General features: G+C 41.4%; 1 protein-coding gene across 1 annotated transcript in view; it reads left to right on the forward strand.

Moving 5' to 3' along the window:
• Positions 1-21,428, forward strand: part of LOC128504748 (lysophosphatidylcholine acyltransferase 1-like) — a 32,974-nt gene that overhangs the window by 3,363 nt on the left and 8,183 nt on the right. Inside the window, exon 2 of the mRNA XM_053474937.1 lies at positions 19,763-19,905. Within this exon, the coding sequence (XP_053330912.1) occupies positions 19,763-19,905 (143 nt within the window). The remainder of the gene's footprint in view (positions 1-19,762; positions 19,906-21,428) is intronic.

Raw genomic sequence — 21,428 nt, forward strand, 5'->3', positions numbered from 1 at the left:
AGTGCCTTAGTCACAGAAGCTTTTGGGACCTCAGAGGTCTCTTCTAAAGATGGGATCAGATGTGACAAAGCAATACATCCGTACAATGACTACTTATTGATGACATCACAGTTTTTATATCTTTTTTTTAACTTTTTTCTTTTTCATGATGAAAAAAGTATCGAAGCGAACCCCCTGTCAGATTTTTGAGTTTGGGCACATGCTAGGAGACTACGACATTGCAGGACACGTGTAAAGTGCTGCGGGATGTATTAACTCACAGGAGAGGGGTCAACTGTTCAGTTATACTTCCTACATCTTGCAGGGCAGCACTTTACATGTGCCTGTCAGCAGTATGTGAAATGATAATATCAAACATGGCCGACATTCCGGTATGTCTCTCTAGTCTGTGTGTGTCACATGCTTTGTCTTTCAGTTTGTTCTTCTGTGTCTCTCTCCCACTCCTTTCTGTGTCACTGGTGTTCATTCAGCGCACACACACACACACACACACACACACACATACTGTTTAATGAATCCACTCTCTGCGTCACACTCAGATTCCTTTCACCATGTGTGCATGTCTGTCTTCCTCTCGAATGAGGGTAATCGGTGAGCACACGCTGTATTCGGTACACCAAAAAAATCCAAGATGGTAGCTTCCTGCATTCAAACATCACTACTTTAAAGGACCCTAAATGTCAGTGCCACGTGGCAGATGCTGCTGGCGCAGGCATCGGGCCTTAAAGGTACGCTTTCCTTGGTGAAACATTCCTATAACGCCTGGTACCGGTGCTTGTTGCCACCTCAGTGTCACCATAGTACAGAACTTGGCCCAGATTCTCAACCCGTGACATCCAAAAGGTTAATGTGACCTGTTTAGGGCTTCACTTGTTCAGCGACTTTGTGATGCTTTAACATTTTCAGCACATAGTATTCAGAATTATTATTCCTCACGGTTGACGAAATGCCAGGTTGGGCAGAAAACGTAATATCTCTTTGCACGCTGAAAGGAAGCCGGCGTAATAGCCTCAAACAAGACTCGGCTTCAGATTAAAAGAAGCCGCCGACGAAAACAAATTACACGGGGCTGCTGTTTATATGACGCGATTTTATTTATCGCCTCTAATGCTCTTTGGAGACAGACAGGTCACCTTTCCATATTCTCAGGGACACGGTCTGTGTTCAGTGATTTATTTCTCCTCAATAATTTATTTCCCGCGTGATGAAAGCTAATATCTCTTCAGAACGTTTTTCCTTTTACGTTAAACTGATTTTCTCTAAAGAATATTAGATTTGAGTTTATAGCATCTTTCTGGCTATTTTCCGATTCAGACTGCAGCTCTAAGCGTATACAGTCATGCGTCACGCCAGGTGTAGGTGTCGGGATCCGCAATATAGAGCCGGTATCACCTGATGAGTACGACACTGCAGAAGAACGCAGCAGAATCTTAGCCAATGCAGGACGCGGTTGGGTATACCGGAGCAGGACTCCAGACGCCGGTACACAGAGATAAGGCAGGAAACGAAGGTCGAGGCCAAGCAGCGGTCAGGTACACAGTTCAGGATCCAATGTCCACAGTACAACAGAATAAGTCAATGGCAAGGCAGGCAACTGGACACCGGTGCAGGACTCAGGACAAGGCAATAACAAGGAATAGCATCTAGAGATAACATGGGCAAGGGGTAAAAGGAGAGTGAGGGTGTGTGTGTATAATATATAGGTAGCGCGGGCATAATGCATGCTAGCGGATTCCCTGTTTTGTACCAGAAGCATGGCAGGGCAAAGTGCATCCCTGCTGGGACAGCGAGACCCTATCCCCGGGGTCCCTGCCATTTGTACCTGGGGGCGGGAATGAGAGTGATGGATACAAAACGAAAAGTACAGAGCTGTTGTGTCAAATTTGTTACATACCCATATATTGGCATATATGTAATATTTGTATGTAATTGGGAAATTTGCCCTTTTTGGTAAATTCTACAATAGGATACAGAACCTGGAAAAGATAGGCCTTCCATATGAGATTTTTCAGTAATCCTGGTTGCTATGAGAACCTCGATACATACTGTAACTAAGATATAAAAATATATGCACTTTCTAAGGACGCTTGCAATAATTAGATATTTTTAGATACGTGGTGGATTTCTGCCCTGCCTGAGGATCCGTGCAGCGTTTCTAGTAAAGACGCAAAACCAGAGCGGGGAGGAAGTACTTTAAATCCATTTATCATAAATCATAAAATCTGCCAACCCCAATTCATTGCCTTTGGTCCAAAAAATTTGGACTTCACCCTTCGGGCAAAAAACAAAGTTTTTGAAATATCCAAATCTACTTTGGTCGTTTCACAAAGTCGCTATATTTTCACTTTATTTTTATTGTTTTTTTTTATTTTGATTTGGCATTTGCCTGGATAAAATTAAATAAATAATAATAATATGGGGCAGCATTAGGCAACCACTTTATAATATATATATATATATGTTTACATCGGATTTATACATTTATAAGGATGTTAATATCCTTATTTTTCATTGTTTTCTTTATAACCCCTGTGGATTATTATTATTTTTTTTTCTGCTTATTAATCTACATTATTTGGTTTTGGATTGAATGTTGTCACACTGTTCTCCTCTGTAACAATTTTCTCTTTTGTATGGCATTCTGATGAGGTCTGCGTGTCGGGTAGATGGAATGATGACAGCAGCAGAATCGTTCATCCCCTGTCGTTCTTGCTCTGTGACAGACCGTTGCTTTCTTTCGCCACCCCGCCATGTCTGCTTAAAAGTGAAAACAAGGGGGCAATCCTATCCGGTATAGCTGCTCCCTGTATAGACGACGCTGTTTGCCCCCAGAATACACCAGCACATGACTCGCGTTTTCTTACTGTATCATCCATAAATAAGTAGCCGCGTTCTACTGCTTGTGCCCAAATAGTTGTGTGATTTAATGTATGGTCCTGAACACCTCTTCCAGGGAATGAAAATGATGCATATATTGTACAAAGGAGGCACAATAAGTGCTGTCATACAGTAAGTGCTTTAGCATATAGAAATTACAATCTTAGCATGATAAGTATGCATACATTAGAAAAAGAGATCTTTGGCAGTAGCACGGCGATCTAGAACATCTCTGTTCTAGATTCTACATGCGTTTTTCCAGCAAAAAGCCAACCTGCCTTTACCGTTATACATACTTTAATAATCACTCTCTGCATGTTTGCTTTGCAAATGAACCTGCGTAGTTTTATTGCTATGATGCAATGTTTTGTAATGTGGGATAGAGAATAAGGAGAAAGTAAACCCATGCAGGAAACCTTGATTGCGCGGTACAGCCTGCCCGGCGTTTAGTATTGTGCTTTATCAAACGGGAATTTCCTCCCTCGTAGCGGAGATGAATTATTTTCCTGTTCTGACTACAAAACAAGTGCAGTCATTACAGACGTATCCACTTTATTTTAGAAACCTGATACGATAAACGGTTTCCTTTGACTGATACACACACAGGCCAGGATACGATGACATAAAGCTGTCCTCAAGGATTGAAACAGTATCTTGCTACAAACTGAATAATATAAAATATTAGAATAATAATAAAATGGAACACAAACACTATATTCATGTACTGTATATAATGATTGACAGGTACGGTTCTATAGTATTTTATATGTAACTATAAAAATGTACCGTTGTAAGAAGAATCTCATGGGCTAATTTTGGTTTACGCAGAATTATACCTAATAATTTAACAAAGTGCTGGAGGAAGGTTTATTTCAGGGGAAGACGTGTTAGAACAAGAGGGCATCATTTAAAACTAGACTTGGGCGCCAGAGGAAAGTTTGTGCTAATTTTCGGGAAAAAAAATTCTTCCTATGCAAGGAAATTATTCGTTTTCGGATACCCCAAGTAAATTGAATTAAAATGGCAAGTTTCTCTTCCTCTTACTGTAGTTAAAACGGTGCACATGGCGACTATCAAATGAACGAAGATCTTGGTATTATGTGCATTCATCTTCTTTTTCATTCGCTCGTTCTTTATATGGGTGAATGGATGATAATTCGCCACAAAAACACATTTGTACGAAATTGAATACTCAAATATATTTAAATCTAGAGGGTTAGAGGCTTAGATGGAACGTAAGGCAGATTTACTTTACTAAGTAGATAACTACTAAGCAGTTTACTTTACTGGTAGATAAATGGAATGGCCTCCCAGCAGAACTGGTAGAGGCTAATACAGTGAGGGGATTTAAACAAGCATGGGATAGACATACGGCTTCTGAATCTAAGACGAGACCAACGACTGATTAATGTTTGAGTCTTTACAGCAGGAGAAACGGGCGACTAGAAGGCCGAATGGGTTCTATGAATCCATTGCATGAAAGGTGTCCCCGTACGTGACACAGGACTTGTAGTGAAAATCTCATTAAGTACATTTGCATTATAATAGCACATGATCGATGATCGCTAAACACGTCGGCGAGATGCTCATTGACTGCGATCGCACAAAGCTGTATGCGAAGTGACTTGGTTGTGGGTGCGAACCACATATGGCTTACGATCCCGTTCGAAGCGCACCATCTGCCATCTTCCAGATTCTGATAAGTGGCGTGTATCCTTGCATATGATGCCTTCCAATTACCGATAGTATTGGGCATGATTTTTCCCATCCGACGTATTATTTCAATCTCCCCACAGCTTGTGCCTTTTGGTTTTAGCCTGATTTGGACTATATTACTTTCTAAAAGATAAGACGGGTGGCTGAATGAACACCTCTAGATTCCTGTTCTGATGTTTCGTCTCCTCTTGCCCAAGAATTCAAAATGCAGCAAAAATATCGGCTTCAACCAAAGGAGATCAGTACTTAAAGGGGACCATCGCTTAATGGGGAGGGATAAATGCAGATTTGGAGTGCAAAAACCTAAAAGGTCTGCTCTCTGTTTTTGTTTTTTTTTGTTTGTTTTAGACTAAGCTCTAGAACTATGTTTATTTAGTGTACAAAATGTAATATTTGTGTAATGCCGCTGCTTTGGCGTACTATATCTTCCATCTACATACATTGCTTATTCACAGATCTATCACGCAGATCACACAATTAAACTGCGTATAGAAATATCAAACCTAATGCAAGATTTGTGTTTTTTTTTTTAATAATATAAGTGATCACGGAGTGTAAAATTTTGGCAGCTCCACCCAAGAGCCAGAGAGTTCCCACCTATGACCATCTGCGCAACCAGATGGCATCACTACGCGCTACCATGTACCAACGCGCAGAAGGTAGAAGTGCTTGCATATATAATGTATACGATGCAGAATTCTGGCTAGGAAAAAACACTTTGTTAGGCCTTGGTTTTAAAGGTGTCTCCGTTTCTTTATGAGTAAAGAGTAGTTTTACTGGCACCCCCCCCCATGCCAGACCCTGGGCTTGCTGGAGTTTGGGAGAACCAGAGCGGCTTGCCCATCTTGTAGCCAGCTTTCGTTATGAGGAAGGTGGCAACGACCACCAAGGATGTCCTGCTAAGAACCCTTGGTTCCCATTATGATGTCATCGGACATGGTCCTGTTAACATGTCATTATTTGGGTTATACCCCTGGTTCCCGTTGCGATGATGTCACCGCACGTGGTCCTGTTAACATGTCATTATTTGGGTTATACCCCTGGTTCCCGTTGCGATGATGTCACCGCACGTGGTCCTGTTAACATGTCGTTATTTGGGTTATACCCCTGGTTCCCGTTGCGATGATGTCACCGCACGTGGTCCTGTTAACATGTCGTTATTTGGGTTATACCCCTGGTTCCCGTTGCGATGATGTCACCGCACGTGGTCCTGTTAACATGTCATTATTTGGGTTATACCCCTGGTTCCCGTTGCGATGATGTCACCGGACGTGGTCCTGTTAATGTGTTACGCTGTCACATTTGCATTGCTTCTGTAAACGGATGCAGCGCAATCAGTCGTTACAAGTCAGACTTGCTTCGTTCATTCCCTTCAGCAATTAATAAAAGCCTCGTTATAAATCTGGAATTTCAGCATTTTTTCTGCGTTCCTTGAGGTTTCTCCCATACAAAGGAATGTATTCACAAAACCCACAGTCTACTTAATACACTAAAGACGTAAAAAATAAATAAATCGGTGTCTATGAATTGAAGTGGTCATCGTCAGCGGGAAGAAATGACTTCTCCAAACGTTTGCCTGCAATAGAATTTCATTTTCGGTTCTGGTGCATATAAACTGGTGCTATTTTATTTATTTAATTATTTTATTGTATGTGTGTTGTGGTTTTTATGGTTCTTCTTCTCATGATGGGTGAGCCTGCTTTTCTTTACACAAGTCTTTTTGTTTTCGGGTAAATATTAGGTTTAAGAGTTCCGCCAAAATTACGTTCCACCCGGTAACAGTAGCTGCCTGCGATCTCCCTACCTACTATTATTATTCACATAAATGACGACAAACGGGGCAATTCCAATGTTTCTCTACAGAGGGTCATTTTTCAAGCAGACAAACACAATGGCGTGTGAACTTCAGTGTTCGGTTTTCTCTTAGGAGTCTCTGGAGTCCCATCTTCTAACTTCCATTCATACAGAGGGCTGCTTGGTTGGGGCAGCTTTGAAGGTTAGACCCTGATCCCTAAACCCCCTGAAAACTCATATAGGATGTTAATTTAAATGACACAAAATATTATTAATCATGCTTTTCTGCAGATAATCTATCGTAGCGTGAAAAAGACGTGACAGCTCTTAGCAGTTTTTTTCCCATATACGTTCCTCATAAAGCAGGTAGTAAGCGTCAAGTACGTCCCGGAAGCATCTAGAATGTATATGCTCACAGCGAGGGATCAATGAATGAATCGCGGCCGTCCCTACAAACTTTGTTAATTAATTGATTCCATTCTGCGAGTGTATCGTCGCTGAGCGGATAACCGGCATAACCTGGACCAAAAGTGCTTTTTGGGCCACTGGTGTTTCTGGGCAATCAGGGAAAACCTCTCTGGTGTTCTTTCATCCAGCGATAACCGAGCTCGCTAAAAATCCTACCTATTTCATGTGTTGCTGGTAAGGAGTTCCCCAGCATCAGACCTTGTTGGAGATATTCATTTACTTTTTTACTTATGCCAAGACCTCTATAGCAGTTATTTCCATTTGAAACACAAAATCATTCTATAGGGTATTCTATACGGTACCCACTCCTTCCCCCTATATTTAGCACTTGCACGGCTGGGTTGTGTACGGATGTAAAAGACTTGGCTCGGTGTTTCTACGTATCGTCCTAGCGATCCTTACTACTCTTGTTAACAAAATGCATCATCGCTGCGAGGCTTGTTCTCAGCCGAGGGCGATCGTATTGCTTTCAATCTGCTCTCCCTTACGTCCCCCGGTTATCTCATCGATGGATTTCACAGTCCATGGGCTCCATGTGGCTTCGCGTTCGGGATTCTGTTACAGGGTTTCTGATAACATGTACACTGCGAAAACGCTACGAAGTATGGCGTGACGCTGCGGAGACGCTGGAAGTATAGACCGTGGCGTTACCTACATTTATTAACTCCTTTCGTGGCTTTATGACGCACACACATATATATATATTATATATACACACACACACACACGCATTCTAGTACTATTAAAGGCAAGGCTGGGCTGTCAGTGTCTACTGTCCTTTCCTATAGAAGGTATTAGAGTTCACAGCCTTGCTGTATTCTGTCTTTTAGGTGCCAAACAGAGTATGTAGCTTTTGATCTATTTTGTCATTGTGTTATCCTTTTTTTTGGTGTGTAGTAATGCTGCGATACGCATTTTTCCCCCCAGAAATAATTGGCTATTTAACAAAAAAGTGAGATTATGATTTTCTGTTGCTTATTTTTTTTTTCCCCCAGACGGTGTCTGATAAAGGCCCGTTTCGAGTCCTCCAGGGTTAATATGGCCGTTTGTGGTCTTTCATGGTTGGGCTACAACACAGATAAGGTCCCAGTCTTAGGGGCTGATAAATGAAAGCGTGAGGACACGGTTTGGTTTCTAAAACTAGTAGAACGGAGCGTCTTTAACAAATCTCTCTCATTCACGCAAACTTTAAGCCTTATGTGCCCGTCTGTTAGGAGACGCGGCCCGTCCCCGTGGCATTTTCACATCGTTTAATGCTTGGCCAGGATGCACAAGGCTGTAGAAGCCCTTCTCCCGAAAGAAAGAAAAAATCAGGATGGCCAAATAAATGCATTATTCTTTTAGTTGTTTATTTAATGTCTCCATGTTTTTTGTACACTGCAGGAGTTGTTGCTACATGTAAGTGCAGTCTGATCCCATCTCAAGGGACAGCCACGCGTGTCCTTCGAGTATAATCTCTCACCGTATTAACGTTTCACTTCGTAGTTAAAAATTGACAAACCTATAAACAGCATTATAATGTCAAGTGTCTTTTTTTTTGTCACCAGACTTGACCTGTGGATCTGTGAAAACAGACTGAGTAGAGGTCACTTGGCGCTCCGTTTAGGGCCGTGGTAGAACGATTTGTAAACGGGCCATGAAAAGTCATTTCATGGCTCTGAGAGACAGCGAGCTCTTTGTATTTATAAGGAATAGTTTATGAAAAGGTAATAAGTGAAAGCCAGGCGATGCCGTGAGATGGACAATGGCTCACTGTTATACATGGCATTTGCTTTTTAATTAGAATGCTGTCTGTCATGGTACATACTACATTCCCATAAAATACCCCTCATTTTGTAAAAGTTCTATGTGTAATTTTTATTCATTTAGAATGTGCCAATATGTAAATATAAGGTGAGATACAGGAAATGTACGTTTATATTTTAATTCTAAATTAGGTTAATTAAGACGTTCATACATATTTAAGGGGATTTTGCTAGTATGTCAAGTAAATCTTCGTAGATATGTTGTTTTTATTCTTTTCTCTTTTAAGTCATGTTACATGCGTGTAGTCAGTTTTGCATGCGTCGGCGCAATTTACTGCATGCGAACAGGAGCAACAGACTTAACTTATCTCTGACTCATGTACTGAAAGCGGGCAGCATGCCTCAATGAGAATTTAACTCCTATAACTAACTTTTGGGGACTGGATTTAATGAAATTCATCCTTCTTGGTTATCTAGAATGGATTATAATGGTTAATGTCATTTAGTGACATCATTTAGTATAAGCAAAGGTGGGATTTACTAGTAAAACATCAAAATGATGCTCTTCTTTGATCTGTGTATTTATGTATAATTAGGGTAACGTGCTCTGGCCCCAGTAAGTGTCATCCATACGCTGTGTTCCTTTTGATCATTTGATGAAAGAATATTTGACGCTTCACCTTTTTGATAGTCCAAATTGTTAGTCCAGCAGGGATTGTATGATAAGTAATGAGGACCTTGATCGTCTTCGTGTTTGCTAGATCTTAACCTTACATTGATCTTCTAGTTTTTGCTGGAATTATTATTATTATTATTATTATTATTATTATTATTGATTTTTATCTCCACTGTATTCTCCAACAAAGGCCCTCAAACAATTTCACAATCCCATATTTCTAACCACCAGCTGGCTGTCGCTGTGTTTATATTTTTTTTGTGTGTGTGTATATTACGAGGGAAGTTGGAATTCTGCACTCTTTAAATATATATATAAGTGCAGAAACTTTTCGAACGTCCCTCGTATAGCGTATGTAATGTATAAAATCTGGCAAAAACAAAATGCTAAACTATATAGAGCAATAAAATGAATAAAATCATGGATGCTTAGAGTCTCTACAGGGTTAAAATAATGCTCTGGACTTGCCATGCACACGTGTGCTCGGGGTCGAACCTGTGAATATGGAAACCTTTTGGTTTGTCTTCATACATGTGTTTTAGGAATACTCCATTTACATCGGGGGGGGGGTTAAAGTACCTTGCCTTGTATAACCTGCAATATGATGTGCATCAGAATTGGGATGGGCAATCTATGTATTCACTGTACAGATGCATGCTGTGTGAGAGATTCTCTAACACAACAAATGGCAATTATTACTGTGTTCCTTCTAAGACCAGAAATTCTGGCAAAGCAACTATTTTAAGGCGTTATTTCCAGGCAGAAGTCAATATTTTCCATGTTAATATTTTTTTTTGTGGTTTGTCTTTTTGTTCTTTGTCTTCTTTCTTGGTGCGCTTCTCCCCTATCTGCTGCTGCGGCTATCCGCGTTCTGCACACCCTGCCTCGACCTTTTGCGAAAGTAGCAGAATAATGCAATGAGGTGCAGGTTGTCCCTGTGGCACACACCAAGGCTTCAGCCCCTCTGTATCGGGAATAGTTACCATGTAACCCTCGCCTCGCACCTCCTGTACCCCCCATGTGCTCCTTCCGCAGAACGCCACGCTTTCCTAGTGGTTTGATCTGTTAGTTTACGCAGTCCTGAGTAATGGCTTTGGGTCTAGAGCAAGGAGGAGTTCTTTAGTTGGTAAAATGCCAGCATGTGAGGACATTTGTGTCTCAACAATCTTCCTGCTCTTATTGCTGCAAGGGTGACCGTGAGGAACTGCCTGATATTATGTCGTTAGATTTGGTGATAATAGCTGGTGTAGATGCTAGTCTTTTTTTATTTTAAAATGTATTATAAGTATATATATTTTTTTTAATGTATAGGTGAGTCCGAGGGATTTCTTCCACGTCTCGGCTCAGCTTCACACTGGAGAAACTTGCTAGCATTAGTCCTTCACAATGAATATTAAAGTGACAAGCTCTCCTTTCAGTGAATAAACCTCTTGGCGTGTTGTGTTGAAATGGATGTTACTACAGGGCCTCTCGTAAGAGTTATCTCGCTGATCTCTGGCGGTCCTCGGCTCCGGTTAAGAAGGAATGGGCCTTCTTCACAGGTTCATGGTAAAGGTTAAAACGTGGCTTACACATACATCAACCTCATTACTCGACCAAAGGTTTTTTGTGTCCGGGGAGGATAGCGATACTTGAGTTGTGGTGTAGGATAATATCTCATATGGTTCAATGAGTCCATTATTATAACTATGAAGCGCTTTACGTGCGAAACGCGTCAAGCGGCTCCCGCAACTTTTCCTATTCGCGATGCTACTTGTGATCAATAAACGTCCATGAAGCGGCCTTATCGGGGATGACTTTTTTCTTCCTTCAGCCCAGCTTCTGCTTCCAACAAGCTTCTCGCTTATGTTTCTACCCGCAGAATGACATCATAGGGTGTGTTGCGGTCGGGCGATCAGAATACTTACTGTCGATAAGTCCACGACTTCCTTGCTATTTTGTTTAAGCCCTTCCTGTAACTAGTTCTATAATTAAGATTTTCTCCCTTTCAGCTAAACTTAATTGACATTTGACTCAAATGCAGGTACTGATAGAATATTCCGCATAAACTGCGAAAGCTTCTAAAAAGTTTTGCGTTGGGTTTTCATTTGACTTAAACCTGCGTAGGGAAGAGTAAAATGACGGCAGATCTGCTAATGCGTTATTCGCATGCCTCAGAGCTCAATAAATATTTCTTGAACTGCACCTTTAATCATCGAGGCATGAACCAGTCAGTCAGGAAAGGTAGCTTATGCACATGCAGCTAACACATTACCCTTACACGCCTGCATGTCCTGATTCCTCCCCAGTTGTGTGGCCGTTATAACGCGTTCAGTGCCCGGCCTTTGCGCAAAAGCAGGGATCTGAAAGGAATGAAGTTATAAAATATATATATATATATATATATATATATATATATATATACACAAATATATTTTATATATGTAATGTATCTGTGTTTTTCTGAATATCCCACTGGCAGTGAAATCTGTGTCGATTCCTTTAGCGTGCGGTAAGGGACTTTCATGGTGAGTCTGCTTGGAAAATGTTTCAAATCGTGTATTTTGAAAGACCTACCAGAAGATTTGTGACCTTTTTTTCAAACTTGCTAAAAACAAGTGTTACTTTGTGTCCCGTGTATTTATTTTTTAGAATCGGGGTTATGTTGACGAACGGCTAGTATTTGTGGTAGGCGCTCTGCAAACAGCGAAGGGAGAAGACGGCTCTTTAAACCTTTCCCGGATTACTTTCCATGAGGTTGCGTTCCTCTGATGTCTCAGAGGCTTACGTGACTCTACGTGTTGGTGTGGTGCCAATAAAATGTATCACCAGTGACTAAAGACGCCATCTTGCCAAAAGTTGGCGTGTCTAAGAGTAGGTCTTTCTACTCGCTGGAGTGCTGGCGCTGTCTGCGGTGAGTGTAGGGCATGTGTGTACTGGCCAGCCAGAGGTATGCAAAGATCTCCTGCAAACCGTGGAATTTGGGATGAGGTGGGGAAGTAGCGCAGACGCGTGAGGGTGGTGGTGTTAGGAAGGCCGCAATGCATTTGGGGGAAATGATCATTTAAAGGGGACACTCCGCTACCCTATGAATTAAAATGAACATGATGGCCGGGGGGTTCCTTTTTTAAGGTATTCAGTTTTATATTTCCCAGTTCTAACATCAAATATGCCTGCGTTGTGTCTGAATCCAGGGCGTTCCATGCAAGTGTTCTTCTATTTCCCATTTCAGAGGCAAAGTGCCCCCCCCTGCCACTCCAAAAATACCCATGGAAGCGGGGGAGTGGCAGGGTCACATGAAGGTATGGGGTAAGGGGAGGTAGAGAGCTAGAGGATGAGGGAATACGGGTAAGGGACGGAGTGAGCGAGGGAGGAAGAGTGAGAGAGATTAGAGCGGGGATGAACGCATGCAGGTATGTTAGCATGAGTGTGTATATGTAAGTAAGTGTGTGTGTGGTAGCACAAGTGTGTTTGTTAGTGTAAGTGTGTTCTTGTAGCATGAGTATGTATGTCTGAGAGTCTCTCACATGCTTGCCAGTGTGTTACCGAGGGGTCCACTTTCCTTTGCCTGCCCACCCCTGCCTGCATTACAATCCTACGGTCAAACCAAGTAGGAAGCTGTGATGTGCTTGATGTGCATTGTTTTAACACAATACACGTTTGTATTTATTCACTACTTGATGTCACAATACATTACGAAGGTCCAACCTCAGTGGAGTGCTTGTTTGGCTCTTTATAATATATAGCCTAAATCCATGAGATTTCTTTGGTCTCCTCACTCATTGAACCATTCAGCATGCAGGGCCAGCCAAGCCCTTCATGCTGGAGAATCTAGCTAGTGATGGCCCTTCATAATGAATAGCGAATAAACCCAATGGAGTGCTGGGAATTTACATCCTCACAATGAACATTATAAATATGAACAAATGTTATTTAATTAACCATTAACCCCTTCAGGACCGGGATTTTTAAGCTAGGGTGTCGCTAAAGGACCGGAGCCGTTTTTGTGTTTTTGCAATGTCTTTCTTCAACTGTAATTTTTCTCTTATCAAGTGGTGCATCCACACAAATCATATATTGTTTTTTTCAGCACAAGTAGGGCTTTCATTTGAAACCATATTAAGCTGGGTAGTACATTGTTTTATTTGAAATAAACTGGAAAAAGTGGGGAAAAAATGAAAAAAATGCATTTTTTTACAGTTTTGTATACATACAAATTGTACACACATTGAACCAATGGGAAAAAATTATCCCAAATATATTCATTAAGTTGTCCTGATTTGGAAACCACCCAACATGGCCAGGATTTTTATCTATTTTGACCAGTATAGGGGAAAATATTGCAAGGCATGCATTACGTTTTTGAAATGTAATTTTTTTCAAATTTGGCATGGTAGTCTAATAACTGCAATAGTTGTCACAGATACTGATTATCCCCCCAAAATTATATGTTTATGAACAGTAGATAAATCAAGGTGTACAACTAGGGTCATTTTGACACTTTTCAAACAGGGATTTTATCGCCAATTGCTGCCAAATTTTGAGGTATTTTTATATTTTTTTTTATTTTTTTTGCATATGTTGCAATGTTGCTTTAGATTTTATATTATATTTTGTATAGAATATGTGCAACTGCAGAAAAAAACACCAAATTGTGTTCACCAACATCCCCCGGTTCCAACAAGGCCTCACATGCATGGTTCATGCAATTTTTGAGGAAGCTATGAGGGCAAAACTGGAACATGCGCATTTTCGTTTTCACATTTGGAATTTTCAGAAATTGGTTTCCTGGGCCCATATCCCATTTGGGAGATTTTGGAAGCCCCCCAATGTAAATTACCCCATAAAAGTATACATTTATGAACAGTAGACAAGTCAAGGTGTTCAACTAGGGTAGTTTTGACAGTTTTCAGTTAGCCATTTCTTCACTGATGTCTGCCAAACTTCACAGGGAAATTATTTTATTGCGTTTTTAACGCATACATTTCAATGTTGCACTGAATTTCTTGCACACCATAAGTGCAACAGTGGAAGAAAGCACCACATTTTGTTCACCAACATCCCATGAGTCCAACAAGGCCTCACATGCATGGTTCATGCATTATTTGAGGAAGCTATGAGGGCAAAACTGGAACATGTGCATTTACATTTTTTTTAATATTTTTTATCAGATTACTTGTAAGTGACAGGTTTAGGCCGCTGACATCAATCAGGGAGACCGATCAATAATCAGCGACTTAAAATGTCACCGACAAGTGATCAGGTAATAATTATGATTTTTTCATTTATTAATAATTTGTTTTTTCATAATTACCCTAGATGACCCCTCTCTCTTTGTAGAGCAGGGTCATCCATGGGCTGCCATAATGATCCGATCACTCCTATTGGCCAGGAGCGATCTGATCAGCCCAGCATTTGACCTGGAAGCACCCTGGACTTTCAGGTCAGTGCTGTTATTTTTTTTATTATTATTATTATTTTATTAATTTTTTAAAATTAATTTATTTTTTAAATTTTTTTTATTATTATTTTTTACATTTTTTTTTTTTAACTCTTTCAATGCTGATGCTCCATTGAAGCACAGCATTGACTGGTATTTAGTCCCCACAAGCTTGTGGGGACTAATATTAACCCTTGCAATGCTGCGATGGGGGTCATACACAATCGCAGCATTGAAGGGGTTAATTGAGGAAGAGGAGGGTAGGGGTTAACTGAGGAAGGGTGAGGGTGGGGGGGCTGGTCTCCACACTCATGTGGAGACCAAAGAACCCTGTCTCCCTGTCCCTGAAGCTGCCTCTGGCAGCTGGGACACAATCTCCAACAGACTGGAGATTGTAGGGGAGGAGTCTCTCTGATCAGTCCTACAGGACTGATCAGAGGACTTCTGGGGGCTCGTTTTTGCTGTTGCTGGTCTGCCTGGGTTTCCAGGCAGACCACCAGCAGCAGAGCCCCCTACAAAACGGGAATTAACCCCTTCAATGCCGCGATCGCGGCATTCAATGCCGCGATTGCGGCATTGAAGGGGTTAACGCTGCACTGACGCTCTCATGGAGCGATCAGGCAGCAGGGGGGTGTTGGGTCAGGTCCCCACACTTGTGTGGGGACCCATTCAACACCCCCACCCCTTCCCTGAAGCTGCCTGTGGCAGCTGAGACCGCGATTGCAGATCTTTCTGCAATCGCTGTTTCTGCCTACAAAATCACTCCGTGGGAGTGATCGTAGGCATGGGGGCGGGCTTAGACAGGCTGTGCTGTCTGCCCAGGAGTCCTGGGCAGACAGTAGCAGCAGCGCCTCCACGATCACCGCGATCGTGGTGATGTGGGGGCGTTTTTTGGAGGAGACGTACCTGGTACGTCCCGGTCTACCGGTGACCAGTAACCAGGAAGTACCAGGTACGTCCCGGTGCTGAAGGGGTTAAAATAAAGATACATATATAATTAAATGGTATGTGATATATATACATACATACATATATTCATGATAAAAGTCCACAGTTATTGAAATAAAAACCCTTTTCTTCACATTAAAAATCCTGTGAGTGTATATATATATGGATGTATATTAGCAAGATCTAATCTAGAATGCCGCTGTTTAGTGGTTTTGCGGTAGAAAATTGACGTCTTAGCTGTTTTGTTTGTTCTGTGATTTTTCTTGAAGTGTTTTCTTTTAATTAACGTTTCCCTTTTAAATGTGCAATTTAGCAGTAAATGAAATATTCATAGTACGCAGCAATGTCTGTCGGGGTTCGACTGAGCGTTCTGGTGTTGGGTACATTTGGATGTTTCTCTGCACAAAAGTGTAAGTTACTGAAAGTTTGACAATAACAGTTTTATCGTGTGAACACCTCTGTCTGGCATCACGGGGGGAAAAAATAGCTCCAGTGTCACAAAGAAAATCCACGTGACTGCATGCGCCAGCTGTTCTTCAAAGGGGATATTCTACTTAAAATAACTTGGGCTCTGACTAGTGTCTGATGAATTGTGCGACGTCGCTTAATTAAATGCAAATGCTATAATCTGTTAAATAAAATAAAAAAAAAAAGAACTTCCCCTCCTGACTTGGAAATCTTGTGCAAGTCCAGAAGGCATTCTTCAGATGAATATGATGTTACATTATATATTTTATTTATTTACATATATTTATTTATTTTCAGGGTTTTCTTTTTATGTGTGACAGTCTCACGTTATTTTTGGGATGACCTCCTTTTAAGTAATGAGTGGTACAGTCAGCGCGACTATAAATAATCCCATAATAAGACTACCGTCATTACTATAATGAATGATAAGCTTTCATTTAATAAACAGATCTCCCTGAATAATAGATACGTGAATAGAAGCTTTATAAGAAATGAGGACGATGGCCCCCGGGCGGGAAGCTGGCGGACTATAAGATTAAAACAAGTTTTGAAATATATGTGTATCATGTCCCTATCTGCTAGACAAACCCCCTGACTTATTTATATCACAATAGAATAGCTCCGTCTTAATCAGCCAGTCTAACTAGCGAAGGTCTTTTAGAGGAAAGCATTTCTTTGTACAAGCAGGACTTCATTAGCGTTGCCGTAAAGCGTCAGGTCAGTGTGGTGCTTGAGCAGGGGAAAAGTCACCCCAAATACCACAATAACTAGGTGTGGCACAAAGTGAAATAAACCCATTTAGTAAGTAGATCGTAAGCTGGGTCCTCGTCTCATTCTGTACCGGTATGTCTCAGTGTGTTAATGCTGTCAGTTGTGAAGCTAATGTTAACCCTCACTGTCCCCAATTGTAATGCTTCTTTGGAATAACGCTCTATAAACGACATGGAAAGTTCTAAATACGTAATGTGCATGTGATTTTATTTTTAATCATTCAGCCTCACACATTGGATTTTCCATTTAAAACAAAACATGCTACAAGGATTAAATATTTTAAAGGAACCGCTCGCGCCGGCCTTCAATAATACCAGAAGTGAAGTCATGACTTTAGAGTCTCCCGTTAAGCCCTATTTATGCAATCGGAGCGCATTTCTACAAATCATGTCTTTATTCTCAAGAGCAGATCTTTCCCATTCGTCGTCAAATATGAGATGCACCGACGCTCCATAAAAACTCAGACGTGCGCAGGAGCGGTCTCGGGAAATATCCGGCTGGAGCCAAGGACCCTTGGAGATGCTGAGCCGATTCTCTCGTTGACGGCAAGAATTCTTAATACCGAGTCTGTTTTGACAGCTACGATGTTTTACGCCAAACAAGTACAAGGTGTTTGGCAGTTTTAATAATTTGTTTTTTAAGGGGGGTTTCCATTTAGTTTTTATTGGCGGATACAACCAGTAAGATTCAGGTGAAGATGGACGTTTTCCTTTGTTTCTGGGGGTACTTGATCTGATGAGCATTCCCCAGCATTTAAAGGTTTCCAAAGCAGTTAAATAGACATTAGTCTAGTAAGTAATACAGTGACATCCCAAACTAATTTATAATGTAAACCATCGGTGTCTATGCGAACAAATACCCCCCTACGGCTTTATCGTTGCTGGAAATATATATATATAGACTTGTGCTGGACACTAATATGTTTTTGTTGGTAACGATTGTTCCTGGAGAATGTAGCTCTTTGGTGTTGAAATCGCAGCTTGAGGGTTTAGACTCCGCTCGGCAAACTTTCTGAGAACTCCAACGTGGCGTTTCACAGAAATAGCCGTCCTTAAGCATTAATGGGAATTACTTCAAATACCTACGAGGCCACCCGAGACCGGCAGAATATGCAGAGAAAACTGTCATTTAGCGCATGAGTGTTTTTAGTAACGCCGTACAAGTAGATCTTGATAGCCGAACAATTTTAATGGCAGTGAAAGTCAATTTGAACGAGGCAAAATGTAAATAAAAGTACCCGGGTCTGGATTTTACTTATCTAAGTATGAACTTGATGCATTCCAATCATAATTTAATCCTGACTGTCTCCTGTTTAGAATGCAGAATGGTTTTCCCGCTCAGAGATAAGTGAAGCGTGCTGTCTTCTGATCCCTGTCCGTGTTAAACCAGTAACTTGTGCCCTCCTGGAACGTACTGGGTATAGATAAATGTAGTGTCTCTGACGAGGCTTTCTTAAATTGTCCGTGCTTCTGGGTTATTTGGTAACAAAAAAATGACTGATAATTACTCAGAAACCAGGACACTTTCTTCCATTGTGATCTAATAAAAATCGATTTTTCCGTTACGTGAAAGTTATCATTTTTACAGTTTTGTCTCGCTAAATAGTTTCTAACGCGCCGCGCGCCAATAACAGGTTGTGGTTTATAGCCTTTACGTGAGAGCTAAAGCGGTTTCTTTCGGGATTGACCTTGTGGGTTAGCTTTTACTAAATAGTAAACGTTTCGCTGGTAAAGGAATCTGCGGATTCGTTTTAAAAAGGGATGTGCTGAGAACGTTGACCCAGACTGCATTTCCACGGGATTGATTGAGTGATCGTTCTAGGAGAGCGTAAATCCTTTTACTGACGTCGTGAATACGGCGTTCGTTGCAAGCTACGGATTCAGAGAATCTCTCGTATCCATTGCCTATGTTACGAAGGTCAGTGAGTTTTCCGTTACCTCTGTTCTGCCGAACAGTTAAGAACCAGCCAGAGCTACAAGAAGACAATTCAAGTAACTTAAAAAATAAGTAAAAGTTTGGGCTACTTTAGCTTAAAGTTCCAAATTCCAAATAAAACAGGGCTGCGTTTAGCAATGTGCAGAGGAGAGCTGCCCCGTTCAGTTGGAAACTGGCTTTAGAGACGACCACCTTGTATCTACCCTTTCCATCCAAAACGGGGCTAAAATGTGTTAATTGTCCTCAGGTCTTATTCCACGTGTTACTCTTCAGCTATCTACCCGTCCACAATCCTCATTGCTGTTCTAATGGCGGGTTACGATAAGCTGCTGTGCGTAAATGAGTGTACTCTTATCTCCTTACTCTCTGTCTGAGGTCGGATAAGTGTTTGGTTTTATCGCTGTACCCCCAGCCCTTTTCTGACTTCACTCGGCTGGACAAATATCTGGTCCCTCACGGCGTTCGACAGAAGATTAGAAAGTAGCCAAAGCTTTCCAACTTGTCATGGAAGCTCCTTGGAAGGAAGGGTTCTACAGCAACTGTTTCTGCTAGTGGCCATCGATCTGTCTGCTTTGTTACTTAATTTATTCCTCTAGATACAATATTTATGTCTATTTCTGCATTTTTTAGAAGACTTTAGACTTTTTAGAGCAATTCTCATACCAACTTTGAAAAGTAGTAATTTTCACAATCGATGGAATGGTCCACTTCTCACAATGGGCTTATTCTGTATAAATAACCCATTTGTTTACGTAAATATTTCAAAATATATGTTATCTTTTTGTATTTTTTACTTTGTTTTGTGTAACTAATGCAGGAAAACCACAAACTTCAATCTTATCGATATTATGCCTCAGTTGATTAGCTATGGCCTAAGGCATGCAAATATTATCTCGTTGCTCCATGAGAGATTTATTAGTTTGGTTGTCCGTTTTCTCTTTGCAGATTTTCATCATGACGTTGACCCTTTTTCCGATCCGCCTTTTCTTTGCCGCTTTCATGATGCTCCTGGCCTGGCCTTTCGCTTTTGTCGCCGCGGTGGGTCGTACAGAAAAGGAGCTTGAGATGCCCATGTCCTGGTGGAGAAAGTGAGTCTTTGTGAATAAATCAGACCTGCTATTACACTCTCACTTTATAGAGAGAAGTATATGCCATCGTTTTAAAACATGTGAGGGTTAAGATGCTCTCAGAAGCTGATCTGGTATCTTTCAGTGCTCCCAATCTCACCGGTGTCATACAAAGATGCAGGTAAAGCCAAAGTCAGAAGGCTCGCCGCGTACATAATCCGTTCCTCTTCCCTACTAAAAGCGGGACATCACCAAATGTAAAAGGTAGCAAGATCGGCAGCTGCCTAAACACAACTGTAGATACGGATCCATATAACCAGGGTATCTGAGAAGTAAATTAAATCTGTACGGTGCGGCTGTTCTTGTCGCACAATTCGCTCGCTCTTCTGATCTCACTCAGGTTGTCCAACACACCAAAAACGTCATGGCATCCGATCTGCAGATTGCCCCTTACCGTGGGTTTAGATCCAGCAGCAGTGAACTATTTACCTGAATAACACGGTAGATAACAAGACTCAAATGATCCAGCATTATCAATTCATGATCCACGACCTTTGTCGCTTTAGCTGTTTCTCCCACGGTGCGTGGCCAGACTGTTACCGGTTGGCCTCGTCATTTGTGTTAGCGAAGAAGAAAATTGTCTTTGCCATTTTATATCCACAAATATATACAACTTGGGGTCTTCGTTTTTAAGTTTAATAATGAGTCCATCTTAAAGTGCTAAATTAAATCGTATCTAGCCGGGCGCCCTCAGTCGCCTCCCCCTCTGTGGTCAGGTCTATTTTTTTTATTAAAAAAATACATACAAAACAATAAACCGGGATAAAACACTGAAAAGTTACATAAAACAAAAGTAAAATAATCCGTCAGTTTGGTTAGTTAGTTCCTTGTCCAAAATATAAAAAAAATCTGTTTTTTCCCCCCACCAGATTCCAATTTTTATGGGAATCTTCTTCCTTTGCCCCCCGGGAGACGCCAGTTTCGTGTCCCATGGCCAGGGAGTGTGTGTCTCGGGCACTTTACGGCACTCCTAATGAGTTGTCGTAAATCCTGGCAGCAACCTCCTGTCTGATATTAAAATACGCCGTGTTCTGTTAAGGTACCTTTTTACAATAACAACATTAATCGTCTTCGTGAAAGATGTCTCGGTAACCCTTATAAACAAGCGCGTTGCGTGACAGAAGGCCGTGCGGTTTTCCGCTTCTTAAAGTTATTTATAAAAGTCAGAAAGCCAGTTCAACAAGATTCTTGTGAGCTTGTCGACGCTGAACGGTGAACCGCCGTCAGCTCGGCTATTTTCAAGTTTAATTTTCACTGCGGGAAAGTAAAGTAATGGAGCTTCTTGTACATGTTTACAGAGATTACAAACCCTGAAGACTATGCCATCTGAACACGAGCTCGCTGTGTGTTCATGGGTTAGTCTGCACCCAACTGGGTTTATTCATGAAGCCTGCAAGAAGGGGCCGAGGTGACCCTGATACCTTTGTTTGTGCCACCACAATTGCCAACTTCCAATCTTCTGGGACTGCGCTTGGTTAAATGCC

This window comes from Spea bombifrons, chromosome 9, assembly GCF_027358695.1.
Source record: "Spea bombifrons isolate aSpeBom1 chromosome 9, aSpeBom1.2.pri, whole genome shotgun sequence".
NCBI classification, from domain to species: Eukaryota; Metazoa; Chordata; class Amphibia; order Anura; family Pelobatidae; genus Spea; species Spea bombifrons.